Source organism: Pseudochaenichthys georgianus, chromosome 7 (assembly GCF_902827115.2).
Source record: "Pseudochaenichthys georgianus chromosome 7, fPseGeo1.2, whole genome shotgun sequence".
NCBI lineage: Eukaryota > Metazoa > Chordata > Actinopteri > Perciformes > Channichthyidae > Pseudochaenichthys > Pseudochaenichthys georgianus.
This window is the reverse complement of record NC_047509.1, coordinates 24857858-24878097: the sequence shown is the minus strand read 5'-3', so window position 1 is coordinate 24878097 and position 20240 is coordinate 24857858. Positions and strand designations below refer to the sequence as shown.

Below are 20240 nucleotides of genomic sequence, written 5' to 3'. Positions count from 1 at the left end.
GAAATCTTGAGGGCCTCTGTATTTAAAATGTGAGATATGAAGCCTTCATGTATGTGCTTGTGTAAATCCCTGCTCAACTGTCTGCAGGGAAGCTAAGGTCAGAGAGCATTAGGTTTGCTAGCCATGAAATTAACCTGTTGAGGGCCTGTATGGAGCTCTATGTGAACACACAGCTGAACACCCACACAGCAGTATTCAGGAGCTTCCCATGCCCTTCAGGATGAATGCATTGTGGTGTCATAAAGATAGTCCTTGTGCGCCCACAGACAGAATTAGAGATGCAGAAACAGAGAGGAAAAGAGAATAGAAAAGATGGAGGAGATTTTATTAACTTTCAGCTGAACCCATACAGTGCATAAAGAGAGGGTAATATGTGGGTAAGTTTGAAGGCAAGGCAGAGAAGGAGCTGGGAGGTAGGAGGGGGGTGAAAGATGCACAAAGAAGTAAAGAGCTGGAGTCGGCTGGGAGTGGGGGTACGGGCGCATACGGACAGGTGTCTTGGATGTGAAAGTCTCCTGGGTTCTGAGCATCATCGAGATGCCTTATTATATCCTGATGGTGACGGAGTGACAGACGCTCCGTGAGAATGCAGTGTTGAATACAAGTCACTACTTCAAACCCTATCTAATACATATTCATTTCATTTGATGGACCATTCCCCCGCCCTCTTCACTCCCTCACTGAAGTACTTCAACACAACTATAGGATTTTTTTTTTTTTGGGTGTGTGTGTGTGTGTGTGTGTGTGTGTGTGTGTGTGTGTGCATTTCAGTTTTGCTTTTGCATGCACCTGCGCCAAACTACAGTATGTGTAGCCAGGTGATGAGTGATACAGTGTTTATCACAAAGTTAACAAAGCTTTGTTTACAATGCAAAGTAGAAGCAGAAGCAGTCGCAGTGAGCTGTCGAATGAAGAGCTGCATGCGACAGGCTTTTCTGAAAAGACCTGCACACCCCCAACACGTCATTAAAGGGAGGCAATCCTCATGACACGCATTTTTAAATAATTATCATCCGATAAAACAGACCAGTCTCTCCCAGTCTTTTTTTTTTTTTTATTAATCCGATGACGTTATCAGTGATTTTAAGCTGATTAATTACCGAAATAACATCAACCCTGTGGGCGGCGCCATTTTGACGAGTCACATGACTTATTTTACCGGAAGTGACGTGAACTATGCGTTTGGTGTCGAGGACAAATTGACGTATGTGCTTTGTTCATGTTGTTTTCTCTAGTTACTCTCACAATTCTATTGAAATATGCCTCATTGTATCGCGAAACATTGCCACAATTCGGATAGGAACAATCCACGGAATGCTCGGTTCCATCTATTGCCAACGGGTAAGCGTAGGAAGTACGTTCGGAGGCAGTGGCTAGCGAAATGTGCTCGGCCCGAACCGAAAGATCCACAGGCGCATGTATGCAGCGAACATTTCAAGTTTCCGGACGACTACTCAGAGTATGATGAAACATAAAATGGGATTTATTAATCAACCATTACTTAATGGGGATGCAGTGCACTGCCAATGCCAGCCAGCGTAAGCACATTACGCAGCAGACTTTACTTATTTGTTGCGGACAGTAGTGCTGGGGGGAAACGACATTGGCACAGAACTCAAGATAAAAGTACCCTTATTACTTATCGTAGCTGCACATACAAGATATCCGATTAAAGTTGAGACTCCACAGATTATGTAGGTATATAGTATCATCACTGAGTGATCCGGACTCGCGACAGGGGAAGCAAATACAGTCATCACAATACGTACTTTTACAGAGCTTCTAGGGAGATCGTCTCACCACCGTAGCTGTCAATCTGATCAAAAGACGTGTTCAATGGCATTAAAATGAGAAAAAACGCGGCTGAATCGGTTAATCCATAGGTTTTTAAGGTCTATGTATAAAAAAAATGATTGAATTTATAATCCATAACTCAATTTTTATGTAAAAATCGGAGAGCAAATGCTAGCTGCTAATGGTAGCCACCACAGCTAGCTGCCGCTTTAAATGTTCCAACATAGCCGTTGTGCTTGTGTGATATGCCAACTCCATTTGGCAAAGACTGCAAATGACAATATCTTTGCGTTTAGGACTAACTTTAAAATATTCCCATGCTTTTGAAGACCTAGGGCGAGATGTTTTCGTTTGAGGGCTTCGTGCGCAATCCTGTGAGGAGGAGGTGGTAGCCGTTTCAGTCTCCATTGTGTTTGAAGTGCGATTGCGAACTGCTTTGTTTACACACCCACGTGTGTGTAGCGACGCGTCGATGCGGAAATATGTCGTCGACGATATTTTGAAGTCGACGCGTCGCTACAGCACTAGCGGACAGCAGATAACGGAATTGCAGTTTTATTGCTTATAGATTATCAGAACATTTCAAAGGGGACACAGTCACATTGGATATTAACCTATGGATTAACATCATCGTTTTTATCGTTGTAATGCCATTGAAGACCAGTTTAGACCAGGCAAAAGCGAAGGTAAGCCATGTAAGCCTAGCGCATGTTAGTACCTAGCGCCACTTGTTTTGATGTACGTTTTTGTTGATAACGTCGCGAGTTTGTATCTTTCAGTGTTGAGGTGAGCACCGTTAGATTCTGTGTCTTTACGATCATAAACGATGTGTTGGATGTGCAGCTAGGATAAGTAATAAGGGAGCTAGGAGTGATTTTCGGTGCAGTAATAGGTTAGCATTTTTCGCTCGGGGCTAATTCAGAGGCTCACTGTTAGCATTGTGTGTGTTTTTTGAAGAAAAAAATGAAAAAGATCAGTTAAATTAGTTTTTTTCCCATTATATGGATATAAAATATTCATAGTTTACTAAATATTAAGGTTCCTTAGACGTCATTTCCTGCAAATGACGCGATTTCGGCCCCGGAACCGGGTCCGTAGGGCCTAAGAGGATAACAGACTATGTGTTTTATTTTTTTTACAGTTGTATTTGGATGGAATGAATACCTATAGTGATAATTCAAAGTAATAAAATGATTTTTACAGTGAAAAAGGTCAAATGGAACTGATGGTTCCCAAATTACCCAGAGGTGAGTCCGCCTGGACTTTATTTTTCTAAACTTCTTCCTCGGCTGACGAGTCCGAACTCAAATACCCCGCCATGTTTTAATCGAATGAGCTGTTTGTGTGTTTACAAAGTGAACGCATAGATGACGTCACGACCTAGTTTTTCGGATCATGTGACTACTGAAAATGGCCAAAATGGCAGCTGCCTGACGGAATATACAGGTTTTGATAAAAAAGAGCTATAAAATCATTATTTACCGGGGAATATCGCTGATTTCTTCAGGGTATGGTTTAAACATAATGTTTCACTAAATACTGAAGTTTTTATTAACTATCTAATGACTGGAGCCTTCCTTTAAGGTAAACACCTGTAAGGGACTGAGAGGCAGAGTAGTGGGAGACACCTACATTCCCAATAGGTGGCTCCACCCGCTTCCAATTAGCAGTATTGGGAGCAGGTGTGGAGACCTCACACCTGGTGGATTCATCTTCTTATTACAGACACATGCATTTCCTAACATTCGGTCTATATGCTGTAAAATGTATTATCTCATCGATTTACACACGTCATCTATTGCACGTCTGTCCGGCCTGGGAGAGGGATCCCTCCTCTGTTGCTTTCCCTGAGGTTTCTCCCATTTTTTCCCCTTAAACTGTGGGTTTTCTCTGGAAGTTTTTCCTTGTACGATGTGAGGGTCTAAGGACAGAGGATGTCGTTTTTCTGATACTGATATTCTGAACAATCTGTGTTGTTGTATTTGCTGTAAAGTGTCTCTACTGTAGGCTAATTTTATTATATGTACAGCACTTTGGCTCGACCAAAAATCGTTTATAAATGTGCTATATAAATAAAACTTGATTTGATTTGATTTGGTGCTAATCACTCCCTGAAGGGAGACAAAGCACCCAGAGTTGCTCAGTTGTGTGTGGCACATGGAGGGAGCAGGAGACTCCCAGCGTGAGGAAACAGTTTGTAAGCTGGTAAGTCGGTTAGCTGCCCGGCTACGTTAGCCTTTGTATAGTTAAAGGTATTTTTGAGTTTAACAGCAACAAAGCCTTTTTTTTGGACTTGAACACTGCCTCTGTCGTGATTGCTGCACTACCACTTTTCTCTTCATCTGCCCAGTCCTGTTACAGAATGGCTTTGGTGGTCGCAGTTCAGCAAGACTATTCCCACCGCTCTCAAGTCATTTCCTGTCATGAGCATTCACACCATAAGCTGCTCTCAGACTTTCATTTAAATAGTTATCAGAGGCCTGAGAAGGTAAAACTATCCCGCCTTTAACAATTAAAAAGAAAAGAATATAGAAAATAACTATCCTGCTACATCTTTTTTTACATATTTTGTACATTAATTTATCCTCTCTTTTCATCAGTTTTATGTCTTTCTACAACCAATTTAGAAAGACAAACGCTTTCAGCTGTTATTTTAATAATTAGCGTTTCAGAAATAAAAACAGACACCAAACTAGGTTGCAGAGCACACTTTCTGTGGCTGGTTATGTCGAGCAGAGCAATGTGGCAAAGTGACAGCTTTTGTCAGCGGCTTTCAAGGGAGAGGAGTCGAGTGAGCAGAGGAAGGAGGGGAAGGAGGAAGGAGGGCCCTGGTTACCCTTTGCATCCAATAATGTTTGACAGCCTCCTTTTTTCTATTCTTGTTCATTTTTGATTAATTGAAGAACATGCTACAGTAATCGACTATTTAAATCACTTGTCCGTCTAAAAAAAGACAAGACAAAACAAGCTTAGCAGGTGTTTGCTGTGACGCAAAGAGGATGATACTTAGAGCCATTTTGTTTTGGTTCAGTGTATACAGTGATAACTAGCACATCAAACTCATTGTTATTGCGGAGGCATGTCGTTTCAACATCCAAAGTTGAAACGCCATTGTAGTGTGGATGGTGCACGGCAGTCATAGAGAAAGATTTGAAAAACAAACAAAAAAACAGAGAATAACAAATAATCGCATTCTGTGGTATAATTGTTGCATTCCTGAGTGCAACGGAAACCAGCCTTAAGCCTATTATTAGCCATATGGAGAGCTACAGGCCTGGCTGGTTAGAGGGAAATGCGCTGCTGGATAGGTGCCAAATCCCCGAGAAGATAGCAAGAGAAATTCCTCGCTTTTAATTAAGAATGTAATACTGAGACTGCTATTAGTGATTAGTATGTAATTAAAATCTTTAGCAGCGTTACACACACACACAAGCTAATAGATTAATGTACGTGTGTGTGTATAAACATGTGTGTGCATGTGCATGCGTGTATGGAGGGAGCATACAAATGAAACTCTGCTGATAATCTCAAATTGTTCTTTAAACAATAGCAACAGTTTGTATTAAAAATACAGGTGAAGAAATGTGCCCCTGGTACATATTGCTCCTTTCGGAAATGTCATTACATTATTTCACAGTTTAGTTTTTAATTCCAGCAGAATGGGGAATAATACAAAATGTGTTGCATAAGGGATGAAGACAGTTATACATCTAGACATTAGTCGTGTATGCTAATGATGAGATATTACATGATAAAAAAATTATTTAAAAAAATAGTTTCATAAGATTTGTATTTGGAAGAATCCAAATCTGTGTATTTTCTTTCTTCTACTATTTTTTTTAGATGTCCTTTAATCTTGTGTTGGTTTAAACACTTCACACACTTCTTTTTGTTACTATCAGATTCCAACATGTCTGACCCATGTGTCAAGAGGTAGACTTTGACACAAACATCTGGACAGCAGATTGGTCTGATGTGACATGTAAACTGGGACCACTGGGGTACATGTAACAGTTGTGTATGTCTGTTACCTAGTGACGAGGGGGTCAAACAGGGTCAGAGTTGAAACTCAATAAAACAAACACATCACTGACGTATTCTCCTTTACCCAAAATGACTCAGGGAAACGCAGGCACGTGTAAGCAGCTGCACACACATACAGACCGTGTTGTGCACAGAGCCATACATGTTCCCCAACACTAAGTACTGCAGATGTACAGACAAACACTGCCTACACATTGTCACTAAGCTAATTCACATCAAGCACAATGCTGCAGTGATTTCAGTTCTGCTCTTAGGAAACAAGCTCAGGAGTCTCAGTGCAGCTACTCCCAACAGCCTTTCTCCACATATGCAAGTACACTTGACACAGCGCACCGATCTCTGCTGAGCTCAGTCGCATATCTCCCACAGAGCACGCAGGAGAGGATGGGAGCCAGAATAATGGTCCAGTGCTGATTCATATCAGGTGATTGTCTGTGACATGTGGTGTTCAGCCAAAGGCCAAAGGCCATGGCGGTAGCACTGCCCTTTACAGCGCCACATTAGGCCAGGCTAATTCGCAGGCAATTAGCCTGGCTGCATGGGAGCTAGCCTGAGGCGACGGGGGGTCGCAGGAGAGCAGTTTAGTCAGCACAGACTGCATAAAGCCATGTTGAGAAGGTACAGGTCTAGACTGCATTTCTCAAGCGGTAAATAATAGCAAGACCTTCACATTTCAATAATAACAATATAATGGTAAGGTGAGCTTTAAAAACAACATTTCCCAACATTATATTTATACTCTATAGAATAGAGCAGCATAGAATACAGATACAGTTGTGTACAAATACAGTTGTGTTGATCTACTTTTTCTTTCATTAAAAAAAAAAAATCATTAATTTGTCTATACAATGTCAAACAAATAATATGTTTTAAAGTAACATTTTGTAAATGGAAAGGTAATTAAGGCAAAACACAAGACCTTAATCACAAATATTGTAGGACGTGATCAAGGTCATTTTCGGAGTTTCTGAATGCACTTCAGAAAATCTCAAAACCCCAATTTAATCTCAAACAAATTGACACAAAACAAACAAAGACAGAAAGCTTTGGCCTCCCGCTGCTTCTCCCTATGAGTTGGGGTAAAGGTGGACCCTAAAGTGGAGGGACACGAGGGTGTGAAGGGCTGCGGAGGGCATGGGAAAGTAGAGCGGAGCAGAGTGTAGGACAGAGACAGAGAGAGGTAAAGATAACACTAAAAAGGAGATAATGCTGTTCTCGTGATGACAAATAACGGGGCAATGACGCAGCCTCATGCAAAGCTGTTAGCATTCTACTCCAGTACACTATCTACATTTGTTTTTCTTGAAAAGAAAGCAAAGCCAGATGCATTTAAGGGACCTAAAGAATTGCTCTTATGCATTTGTGTGCGTTTTAATTTGATGTTCTTTTTTTGTTTTTGCTTTCTTAACCTCCTCCACCGCTCTGGAGGAAGGTTCCCATTATAACTCTTTAGATGAAAAGAGCTTTCCATATTCATTTTCAGCTAAGACACAAACATCTCATGACCTTGGAAAGTGTGAGTGTGTGTAGAACGCTTCACCATGAAACATGTGCAACAAGCATGTGCTGTTCAACCAGCGTACGTTATCGTGTGATTTCTAAGGATGGATGCTAGTGTGTGTGTGTGTGTGTGTGTGTGTGTGTGTGTGTGTGTGTGTGTGTGTGTGTGTGTGTGTGTGTGTGTGTGTGTGTGTGTGTGTGTGTGTGTGTGTGTGTGTGTGTGTGTGTGTGTGTGTCCTGGTTTCAACTCCACCATTCCTGTGCTCTCACATTATCATACAGAGCAGACGGCGTGCGTGTGCTGGGTAGTAAAACTCTCCTCTGCTCTCTGACAGTCTCCTCTCTCTTCTCCGCCGCCAACCCCCCCCCTCTCCTCTCCTGCTGAGCTCCTCGCATGTAATCTGCAGACTGCACACGTTCACTGCCGACCTGAGTGGGAGTCTTTCTGTGTGTGTACGAGCTCGTGTGGGCACGCATGTGTGCACAGAGGGTGAAGGAGAAGGCAGGAGCGACGGACCAGGTATGAGGCGTTTCCTGAAAGCTCGAGTGTTCTCCTCGAGTCGGTACATTCAGAGAAAACTAATTTCAAAGTGTGTACTATGTCTGCTGAACGTGGCAGCCAGACAATCTGTGAGTCTGCGTCACTGTGTACAGCTGACGGCAATCACCTGCACTGGAATGACTTATGTAACTTTCCCTGTGACGGTGGGCCACGGCTGGTATAAAACAAGCCCCCTGTTCAGAATCGGGTCATCCAGGAAGCACAAGTGTACAGCCTTTTCTCAAACACTTACACAGAAATGGGACCTGTGCTGTACTGCTTGATTTGTTACTCAACATGCTTCTAAAATGTCAGCTCTAGCACAGGTAAGTGGTTGTGAAAAGGTTTCTGTTGAAACAAACAAGAGTCTCAAAGTGCTGTGCTTTGAAGAACATTATCATGCTTTGTGTAAATGGCCCTAACCTATTAGGAAAGAAACACAACTTTGGGTTATGTATCCTTCAACAAACTCCCTGCACCGATAGCATGGGAAAATGCCAGAACATGCGAAAATATAACCACAGCGGCATCAGAACAGTGCTTTAATGATCCTCCTTGAATGCAGCCACACACACAAATCAATGGATCTAGACTGAGGTGTAATTATGGGATACTAAAACATCCTGGTATCCAAATGCAGCCGACGGGAGAAGGCAGGCATGAGCTGCAGCGAGAGAGAGCCTGAATGGTCTTAATAACCCCCATCCTCTCTCTGCGAACAGAAAATGAATTGATTGAATCCTACATGCAGGTAAGAAGCTCTGCCAGCACAACCTGGCGTCTATCATAACCTTTTTGTCTCCGTCATGCATCCCTGCTCAGGGAATGGTGTGTTGAAGATTATAGACGGGGAACAAACACAGGTTGGTGAAAGGGAAAGAAGAAGAGAGAAGAGGAGTGACTAAGATAGAGGAAGAGGGTTGGTGGAGTGCATGATGCTTGGGAGATGAAGATAGAAAGTGAAAGAGAGAGAAATAATGAGAGAAGAAGAAAAATGTCCCCGCTCTCAGAGAGATGAATAGGTTGATAGTTTGCAGACAGCCTTTTCCAATGTGTCAGTGGAAGGACTAGATCCATTCGCTTCTTCACTAATAAGGTAGAGAATCCCCAAGACACAACCTAGGGATCTATTCATTCGTCTCCAATAACACAGCCACCTCTCTGCTCATATTAGGCAGGATTTGCATAGCTGCATTTACATAAGGATTTAATAATGTCGTCTGAATGAGACCAAACGCATCTGTCAATCACTCCTGGTTCAGTAACAGGTTTCTGTGCTCTTAGCGCTGTGCAATAGATTTGAGGTTTAAAAGCATTTGATCGGTTGAGGAACATATTTGTTGAATCCAAATCCAGGTTTAGCTCCCAACATTTGTAGGTTATAAATAACTTAAAATGTAGATCATTTTTTGTTGGGAGGGAATGTTTGAGCAAAATTGTTGCCCACTTATCCTTTCAACAGTTCCTGACTAAAAAATGGAAGGTCCTCATTCGGAACTACTACGTTAAGTTAATGGAATTATTAATATGACATTGGCAGCGAGGTGATTCTCCCAATCCATGGTTTGGTTCAGACCTCTGCTTGTTTGTTTTTGGGTTGGGTAGTGGTAGGGGTTTCGCGACACAAGACTACAGTCATTAATTCCCCTGAACAAAACATTTATTGTTTATTTTCATAATTGTTATCCCCCCAGATGTAACAATGAAATTATTATAAAAACATAAGTCATTCATAGGCTTCAAAGCCTTATTTTGTATGTGATTGCCAGTTAAAAGCATAAACCTTGAAATAAGCTAGTTACTACGGGCACAATTATTAAGGCCTGGAGTGCACTCTGATCCATTTGGACTCATCAGGTATGTTGACACACAGAAATGAACCCAGCTATAAATCTTAACCCTAAAAATCCAAAATGTATATTACAAAGTGTATGTTTTGTGTCTGCTCTTACCTTCCAGCCGCTTCCTGCTTCTTTGTAGTAGGGGAAGTTGTCACAGATCCACTGGTAGATCTCGCTGAGGGTCATCCGTTTGCGTGGCGAGCCGTTGATTGCGAAGGTGATCAGACTGGCGTAGCTGTAGGGCGGTTTACCGTCTCTGTGCTGAGCCGCCTCCTCCTGGTCCAGCGTGGTTCCCGGGTCCAGATGCACAATTTTCTTTCCAGGTCCGTGCCCGTGATGGTGGCCGTGGTGATGGTGTCCATGGTGGTGGCCGTGTCCAGCGTCTGCCTTCTGGATGGCTGCCCTCATGCTGAGCTGGGGAAGCCAGTCCATGGAGGTCAGGCTGCTCTCCAGCTCAGAGGTCATGGTGCTTGTAGGTTTAGGGGTCCAAAGGGAAGGGGTGGAGGCTCAGTGACGTGGCGTGTGGAGGATCTCCTGCTGGCTCACTGAATGGGTTCTGTGCAGCAACCGTGGCTCAAGTCTGGAAGAGCAGGAGGTTTGTTTACTACCTCTATACATCTCCTTTAGCCAGAGCAGAAAGCACACTTGGCAGAGACACACAGATGTTAACTTGCACATTCTTTTCCACATACAGTGAAGCTTTGTATAATGGAAAACTAAACATTGTGGCATGTTCATCACTTGGTCTTTAACACTGCACATTCAAATGATCTGCAAGGTGAGCTATGGATAAGAAACAAACTTGAATCAAAAAGTGGTTTTCCATTAATAACAGTGAAAAGCAAAGCATAGTGGGGGAGTAGGTATGAGTTAAGTGTCTTACTCTTCCCATTCCTTTCCATCTTTCTTTGGGCCAAAGCATCTGGGGAAGTCACCGAAGTGAAAGGTGGAGTCTTTCCCTCGAGCATGTTCACAAGTTCTTCATTTAGCCACTGCAATGGCTGCTGCTGCAACGCACAAACACAAAACCACACAAGACGGTGAGCTTACACTGCCAGACAGCCTTCATAAGATATTAATATCGCACAAGCGCTCAACTGGCCTCGGCATCTGTCCAACCCGATTAAAACTCTCCTCTCTTTCTCGGTCTGTGTTCTGTCTATCTGGATTGCCTCTCACTCTCGGTCTCTCCCAAGTGGAAATGGCAATTGGATCTGCAGAGTGACTAAAAGCTGGGGAATTGTTTTCACAAGTGCCTGCCAAATGGGGGGGGGTACAGCTCGGGAGGAATTCCAACGCTCTAGAGGAGCCGAAAGCTTGTCCCCTTTCCCTCTCTGTATAACCCCCCCCCCCCCGCACAAGTCTTCCCATTCTCTGACTCTCGACGTGCTTCACTCTCCTGTCAAGTACACCCGCCCTACTCCCCCTGCGTCTCAGATCCTGTTCAGACAGACACAAACAATGAAAAAAGACTCAAGAAGCCCCAAGTTTTTAATTTGGTAGCTATTTTTAGAGCGGCGCGGAACTTGGAAAATGTGTCTTCTGCAAGTAGAGAAGGAATGTTTTGTGTTTTTTTTTTTGGTGGAGGGGGCTTTTTTTGAATTCTTCTACCATGATGATTCAGAAAAACATAAAAAACTAAGACGAGAGAAAAATTACTCACCCATTGTTCTGTACTCAAGTCAGTCACAGAACATTCGTACATTTGTCACTACTGGACTGAGAATGTCATGTAACTGTTACTCATCATGGAGTGAAGATGTTGCTTTCACTCCATGATTAACAAAGAAAATGGCCTCGTTAGAGCTTTGTGTGTTTGGAAGATAATCGCTCTGCATTCTGGGAAATGCAGGTGAACCTACAGGATTTACGAACGAGATAGGAGTGGGCAAATGCCAGTGAACACTTAGCAGAGGCTGGATGGATTCAGCCTAAGGATAGAGAAATCTTCATCTAAACCTTTATCTGCCATCCCATGCACTAACCTTCCCATGTCCTTGAACAACAAAGAGCCCACGCATTTTCCATTCAGGCTCACTGTATATAATCAAGGTGGGAGAACTTCAATGAGCCTGCCTACCAAGAGCAACAAACCCCTCTCTCTCTCTTTCCACCAATCCCCCGGGGAGCCCAATACGCCAGGATGAGGAAGGGAAGTATTCCGCAGCTCCTGTAAAAACCTCGCTTAATTACAAGCAGAAAAAACAAATGTTTAGCAGCAGACTCATCAAGCCAAACAAACCAGGCAGTGGGACTATGTGAAGGAAACTGAGCAGAGATATGCCCGATGAGGACTCATGCACAACACCACCCCCATCTCCTCCTCAAGGCCCTGCCTCTGTGGGAGAAGCCAGAGCCAACCCCCTCTTCCAAATCACAGGAAGCCATCTTAATTAGTGCACCTTTTTTTTCTCTTTTCGCTGTAGGGAAGGTAGCATTGCTAGTGGTAGTGGTGGTGGGTAGGAGGGGATGGGGGTGGTGACACAAGACACAGAACAACACGTACTTATTTTCCCCTCATTAAAAGGAGGCTCAAGCTGCAAATCAGCCTGCCACAAGCCCTGACCTGCTGTGCTGCCGTGGCTGTTGTTGTCGAGAAGTTTTGGAGCGTGGGCAGGCTGCACGGCGGCACGGTGTAGCTTCGCACCGCTAGCCGGGTGAGGACTATGAGTAATAGAAGAGAGCGGAGAGGGAAGAGGAGGGGCATGACTTGGCTTCTGGGGAGAGGGGCCCTACTGAGCGGGTAGACGCAACCAATTACCTAGTCGACTCAGTCAACTGGTCCCACAGTGACTGGGCTCACCTCAGCACTGTGCCTTTTGTCTCTGATATCCGCCGTGTTTCACAGAAGCCTCAGAGGCCCACACGGTATCAGGGGAGGGAAATGATCACTGCAGAGGAGACAGCTTACATCTCTGCTTATCTTAGAGCTATCAGTTTTCAAAATGTACGCATTGTTCTGCAGGCGTAGATGATGAGTATTACATTCTCATCTCAGGTAATTGTTCATGATCATCTAGGAGTACTGAAACAACAGTATGTATTCATGAGGAAATGAACCTTTCAGTCAATGTTGGTCTTTGTAGATGTTCACAACATCTGGACTGGTAACATTCATACAGTATATTTGAGTAGTAGACTCACCTCTCTTACGCAGCATGAGATGACTACAGTATATCCTCCTCAGGTGCATATTCATACCTGAAGGGCCTTTTATGTCATATTTTATCATGTAACTAATGGAAGTCACTTTAAACACTATACTTTTACAATTAAATGCTATTATGTTATGAGTAAAACATGTGTCTGTTTTCATACATATGATTAACTGATTGTTGTGAAATAAAACTGAACAGTTTAATTGAGTTAATTTCCTGAAAGCAGATCTCCTTGCTGCAGGGCAGGAGAGGACTGATTGTAATGCAATAATTGCAGGCTCATACAGACACCATAATAACAATTCCTGCACATACTCAAAACCCAATAAGATGTAACTCGTTATCATTGATGAGCACACATCAAAAACGTAACCAACTAGACAGATTTCAAAGAGATGTAGTTGAATAGAAAATAAAGGTAGCGAAGAGGGGATATTCTGGCAACCGATCATACAGGATTAGGAGCGGTTGATTAAATAGTTTAAATGCTTGTCGTATAAATATGCATGGCAACATACATTTTCAGAGATAAACATTTGGCTGACATTAGTAGGTATCAAAAGCGGTTCAAAATCGGGCAAAAAATAACATGTGGCATCACAGATTTCTATTTACAGATTTTAAAAGTTAACTTTGGTATCTTGAAAGTTGAAAGTTAGTACCTGGCACTTCCATAAAATATTACAAGCATGAGTATAAAAAGAAGAGCAAGGCTTTGGCTTTTTCATCCAAAGAATTTTAGTACATCACTCTCTGCACTGTGGAAGGAGCTTTCATGACTGGGAACATTGTCCCTTTAAAAAGAGTTGAGGGTCTGTATGTGATTGAATGTATTCACCCATTAGACTTTGTAGCTGTGATGCACTCACTCAGCTGTATGCATCACTAACAGCTAACAGTCTCCCGCTGCTAGCAGGCTTTTAGACTGAGAGAGGCTTTACAGTTCTGCATTTTAATAGAGAACTTTGAATGGAGTGACGGGGGATGGGTGAGGGAGGGAGCCAAAAGAAAGAGGCATCAAAATATTTTCAGAGGAAAATGAGGTAATGACAAAATGTATTAAATACCCATCCGGAGCGTGCCGAGCAGAGGGGGTTTCTTGGAAGAACTGCCTTGGCAACGGTAATGCTAATGTGTCAAAAGAAAGTCTGTAGGCATACTGAGCGCTGTCATGTCGAAGAGTGTGGGCCTTTCAGACGAAGGGGGAAAGGTCCAAAAAGCAGTATTGAAAGTCTTAATTACTTTTGGCTTCAGAGCCAGAAAGCATACCCTTGAAAAGGTTCAATTATAAGATATCAAGGCAAATCAGCTGCCCTTATGGAAGATGCTTACTCATCTCTCAATGGAGCTGGGTTAAGCAATTATCGCTTGATACTGTAGTGTGTACTTATTCTCAAAGGAGACCTGGAGAGCCGTCGATGTAATGCACCGTTTCAAACTGAGATTTAGTGGCCTTACTCCTTAAAGCGAGTGGTCAAGAAAACTAATCCTTTAAAAGGAAAAAGTAAGGCAAAAAGAGAGATTCAGAGAGAGGGAGATCATTTATCCCTGACAGTGCAACACTTTAATCAGAGGTTTCTGAATACTGATCGCTGGCCCAAGTCCACCAAGTCAATCAAGTGGCATCTCAAATGAAAACATAACGTGCTGATTAACACAGCTTCTGTCAGGTCTGAAAGAACTTCTGATTGTTAGAAGGAAAGACAAATCCAGAGGTTTCAATTAATTCCTTAAGGCTTAGAATAAAATATTTAATTCGCTAAGCCCACACAGAATATAACACCTGAAAACATCTGCCAAGGTAGAGGGAGTTAGCGACCCAGAAGACTTACCACTGCCAAACTAGAAAAAGCTATAACAATTCCAGATTCTGACAACGGCAAAGTTAAAAAGGCATTTTTTGTCATAAATAAAACATAGGCGTGCAGCATTTCGGCAAACTCCCTCAACGATCGGTCCCAAGAGAGAGAGACGGGATGCTGTTTGTGAACTTGTGCTTTGCACAGTAAAGGAGGCTACAGCACTGCGTCACCGCGACTCAAACCACATTCCCACATCTAGCTCTATTCAGCAAGGACTAGTCCTCTTTAAAAATGCATTAATTTACAGCAAAAATAGATTAAAGCGCCCAACCTAAAAAGTTTGGCTTGCGAATAGCATTAATAATGGAAACGAGCATCCAAAACCTAGAGGCCCTGGCTCCAAGGCATGGCTTAGGTTTTGTTGCACTTTATAATAGAGTCATTTACATGTTTTAGAAGTATTACAGCTTTTTGATGCTTGTTTATAATAACATTGTTTTACATGCAAATTGGCTCACAATTGTTGCTCATTAAAACATAACCATGAGAGTGCAACAGAGCTGAGCATGTGTAAGACAGAGGCTTTACATCAGGATGCTTTGCACTGAACTCTTGTTGCTGGCAGCCCCACTGCCGAGTTCAATCCAAACGACAGCCTTTTCAAAGTGATCATCCCCCATTTTATCTTTTACATCTTGCTCTTTCAAATCATAGCAACGCTTTCCTAACAGAATCAAAGAGGATTTTGACAAGATAAAAGGATTTGCTGCATTTGAATCCAAATTGTGTGTACTTTCCTGGGAACAAGACACAAATTACACTGACTGGGAGCACTCGGAGAACTTAAAAAGGTACTTAAAAAGGGGAGTAAGAATACTCTAATGCGTTGTCAAAATTGTTCCGCCATCCCAGGCTCAAGATGAAGGAGTTTGCTGTGAGTATATAGGCAAACCAACAAATAAGAGACAGCTGATTTGAGATAAAGGGTTTTACACCCACAAAATAGCAGGGGTCAGGTAATTACTTCTAATATCGGGTCATTCCTATAATCACTTTTTCCTAATGATGATTGAAACAGCTGATAATTGATATGACCCGAGGTAATGAAAATGACCTGTTGACCTAGTGCCATTGTACAGGCCTGTTCATTGCAAAGCAAATTAGAGGGCTTTTTCTAGCTGAAGCATACGAGACCTCCTCCTCACCTCCTAGGTTTAGCTACAGCGCTCTGGCGGAAGTGTTCACGACAAACAGAAGAGGACAGAGATGCTCGCAGGCATCAATCCATACAACTGAAGAGAGTGGGTGTTTGCTAAAAGCATCATCTTACTTGGCAAGTCCTTAAGTAAACAGATCTTCTTTCCAAGGTTAAACACAGATTCTGTATAATGGAGGAGGTAAGAAAAGGTGAGCCTATAGTCGATCTGTTTACAAGAATCAACATGTTTACAGACTAACATTTTCAGCAGAGCAACTGAAAGCAATTGGTTTGTAAAAAAGCTGTAACATTTCTTTTTTTCTTTAAATGATAAATGGCAAACCTATGACCTCTGGAAAACTGCACAGAAACCAGGATGCGGCGAACATCTTTCGATTCTATTATGTATTCAAACAGATATCTTCATCTTTTTCGAAAATGTAAAAATATGTATACAGTATATAAACTGTACATTTTGTTGCCACCAGCTTGCTTAGTTCAGGGACTTCACTTTTGTTGGGCTGTAAAATCCTTCTGGGCAGACAGTGAGAAGACAACATTACTTATGGATTCACACAAAAAGAATATATTACAAGCCATATGAATATATGCAGAGAGACAACTCCAAATCTTTACAGCCATGAATGATTCACAGTTCCTTATTTCTTTGTGAATTTGATTAATTATTTAATATTTTTTGAATTTTTCTAAGAATTTGATCTCATTGAGCAGCCTGAGCTATTTTTATGTACCAATGTAAACCTGTGATCAATAAGTCAAATGGCCCTTAAAGTACCTGCCAGGTCCCCATAGCACCCTCCCACTGCTGCTGCTGCTTTGCATTGACTGGGATCAGTTGTTTGGTGTTATTTTACTATTTTCTTTGAGACACTAATCATTTATTTGTAACCTTAAACAGATATTATCTACCATTAGTTTGTGGTTCCTCTTTTTTTAAACATATTTAAACAAATTGTTTTGTAGATCATTCTTAACACGAAACCAGGCCACCTTTTTTTTTTTTACACTTGAATCACTCAACCATGTAAAAACTCTGCAGATATTTTGTCAATATATGTCCAATATTATGCTTTGTGGTGATTTGATTATGTTATTTAGTCCTAAATACAATCATCTTAAAACACTAGATTTTTTAATGTACCATTGTTAAACTTGTCAGTAACATAGTAAATGTTGTATTGATTATTTGATTTACAAAAATAAAACAATAAAAAAAATGACATGACAACCTTTTGTAGTATTCTTGTGTTGCTTAAGACATTGTAAAAAAAAAGTGCTCAGTGTGAAGTGAATGATCCAGATGTGCAGTGACCAACCTGGAGGCAAACCTCAGTAGGCTATATGTTTGCGATATAGTCTTCCTCCAGAAGATGGAATTAATAGTGGAAAATGGTACGCTGAGGCTTTCCCAAAGAAACTCAAATGCATGTCGTGCATCCACACAAAAAAACGTAATGCAACTTTCCAAAAGTCATTACGACACTTGTTTCTCAGCATTGTATTTGCTGACATTGACGATAATTAAAACGACCTTTCCTATGATAAAACAGAAATCAGTAAACATTATGAGGGTCCCTTCTCTTCACGTTTCATGCGATTTTGCATAACGTTTTAATGAGGCATTTAGGGGTCTATGAGTGATCTACTGAGAAAGTCTACAATGGCAATCAGCAGTGAGTGTGGCAGCTGTTCGGCAATTAAAAGCCAAATTACCCTCAATCAACACCATTTACAAGCGCAAGTAAATCTCAGAGCAAATAATGATGAGAGAAATCTGTTCAGACAGCTCTCATCTTGATAGGAATTAGAGGCGCATCCAAATCAGGGACAGGGTACTCTCTAAAACGTTTTCTCAGTCTGTCGCCCACCAACACACATACCTCCCCTTGTCTGTGTGCTTTTGGAGAGAAAAAATGTACAGTATTGTCTGGCTCTCCCCACTGCAGCATGATGAAAGATAATTACTTCTTTACAGTATAAGATGGGCACCGTTTATTGTTGGGTTGTAGTCTGTTCATGGAAAGAGAATACACCAATCCATTTAAGACAGCCTATAGAAAAGAAATCCATAGTGGGGGGGAATAACTGCTCTCTCAAAAAACTCTACTGGAAAATGGCACAAGAAAGTGCTTCATGCATTGTTGAAAAAACTGTTACTCAAGAATACAAATTATAGTAGCTTCTGTATGGTAAATTATGTACCCAAATATGTTAAATGTAGTGTTATCTGTATCAAATATAAAGCACATGCCTGTAAATATGGTATGCCCAGTGTATATGATATATATCTGACTTGGTATTGTAGGTCTCAAGCTTGTATTTATCCTTTTCAATTGTCCATGTGGAGCCACTGAAAATGACATCCTTTAAATAGTGTGCTGACTGATAACAACGAACCATAGCATGATGCATAGAGGCATAGCATGTGCATGCAAACACACTGTACATTAGTGCTTTCAAATTAAATACTGTACACAAAATCTACACAAAAAAGAAAGCAACTCAAATGTATCTATATGGAAGATGTTATGCTGTGAAACAAAGTTGGTATATCTTCAATGAATGCTTTGACTTATTCTCCCTTCTGTTACTACTTTCCTTAAAACCATCGAGTTCATTTGTTTTAAATTGTGTAGTAGCTGATTAAATACAATAATTTTGCCTCTACATACTGTAACGTTGTCACCAATACAGACTCTTTGAGCTTGGTTGTTCCTCGGTCAGGCTCTAATCTTCCACTGTTATCACTTCTAAAGTGTTTTCAGCTGTGCAAGCCACTGCCCTTACCATCGTCCAACACAATTCACCACTCCAATATGATCTGTTAAACACCACTTTATCCACAGCCTGTTAACCGACAGCCTCACCGTCTGAATGGAAAACTTAAAATAAGTTGACTTTATCTGACCGACATTAAGGATAAAGACCAATGCTACGGTGTCTGAATGCATGCATACTGTGACAGGCAGCGAACTTGTCATAGCCTGCCATTAAGTCAAAGCACTGGGCTTTAGAAACACTTATTTCCAGGTAAACCACGATAATGTCACCAACATTCACGACTGACATTCAAAAATGCTTGTGGACAGACTACTCACCGTCGTAGGTGAATGTGAACCGGCTCAATGTGGTCTACTGTGTCTCTCAGAAGCTCCAGACGCCTTTTATTCTGCACTTGAAAATCCCACTCGAAGACAAAAGCTCCGGCGGTGCCTGGGCGCTGTCACCGGGCAGCATGCACGGTGCTCGGGGCCGTCACACTGACCGCTGCTGTGGTCAGTCGACAGTCATGACGGGCAGACTCTTCGTGCAATTCGCATTTGCGCTCAACACGGCGGAGATCCCGGGTCTCTGTGCTGCGCTCGGCTGCTACACCACCGGAACTACTTCCCAAGCCAGCCGGAGCACGTTGAAGATAAATTCATGCACCACAATGGGAAAAATGAAATCACATCCATTTAAATAGTTCCCAATTTCCTAATGAGATTCTACCGGAACACACATACTCCCGCCATAAATACGTCAAGCAAAAAGCCTATCTATAGGCTAATGGCATAACTAATATTATGAATAATGTGACATAATTATCATACTGTTGTGTTCAGGTTTATGTATTGTGAGTAGGCTTTCACCATTATCTAGACTCTAATCATTGTCACTATTAGAAGTATTTAAACATGGCAGTTATTTTTAACCGTTTCACAAGGAAAACTATAAAAAAGAAATAGATAAAAAAGAACATTGTCCAAATACAATGAATTATTGTAGGCAAGGAATTGAGGCCTAGACTCAAACATAACACTGATATTATAACAGTATAGCATTAATTGGCATATTGGTATTATTCTGTGCTGACACACCAACACATTGAGGTGGTGTATTATCTGTTACGGTTGAGATATAGGCCTACAGTCTAGGGTTGAGGTATTTCTCAGTTAGGCTACATGACTGTGATTTGAATGCATGGAGAGGCTTGATGTAAGCCATAGCACACCCACCTTGACATGACATCAGTCAGGACACCTTGTTGCTTTAACACACAATCCTCTTTTTCATATCTGCATATAGCACTATGTTTTATATTTTATGTATCTCATCTCATCTTCCTATTGTCATTTTGATCTTATTTATTGATAATAATAATAATAATAATAATAATAATAATAATAATAATAATAATAATAATAATAATAATAATAAAGAGCTTTTCTAGAACTCAAAGTCACTTTAGGCTGGGACGAACAACTGACAACTCGGACATCCACACATATGACTTAAAGTTAAGCTTAATGTTGTTGAAGCTCAAGATGTGTGTGAGAGAGATATTTGTTTGGCATTTGA

The 20240-nt window shown here is 41.6% G+C and overlaps 1 protein-coding gene across 6 annotated transcripts in view; it reads right to left on the bottom strand.

Annotated features, from left to right (window-relative positions):
- The window catches only part of LOC117450175 (forkhead box protein J3-like), a 58245-nt gene extending 38932 nt beyond the window's left edge, over positions 1-19313 (bottom strand). For 5 of the 6 annotated variants that reach the window (XM_034088255.2, XM_034088258.2, XM_034088259.2 and 2 more), the window contains exons 1-3: positions 18998-19313; positions 10604-10727; positions 9832-10300 (exon numbers count right to left, since the gene is read on the bottom strand). In XM_034088255.2, the coding sequence (XP_033944146.1) occupies positions 9832-10185 (354 nt within the window). In that variant the 5' untranslated portion in view covers positions 10186-10300; positions 10604-10727; positions 18998-19313. The remainder of the gene's footprint in view (positions 1-9831; positions 10301-10603; positions 10728-18997) is intronic. The other variant, XM_034088257.2, reaches the window with a different exon arrangement.
- Between the last annotated feature and the right edge of the window lie 927 nt (positions 19314-20240).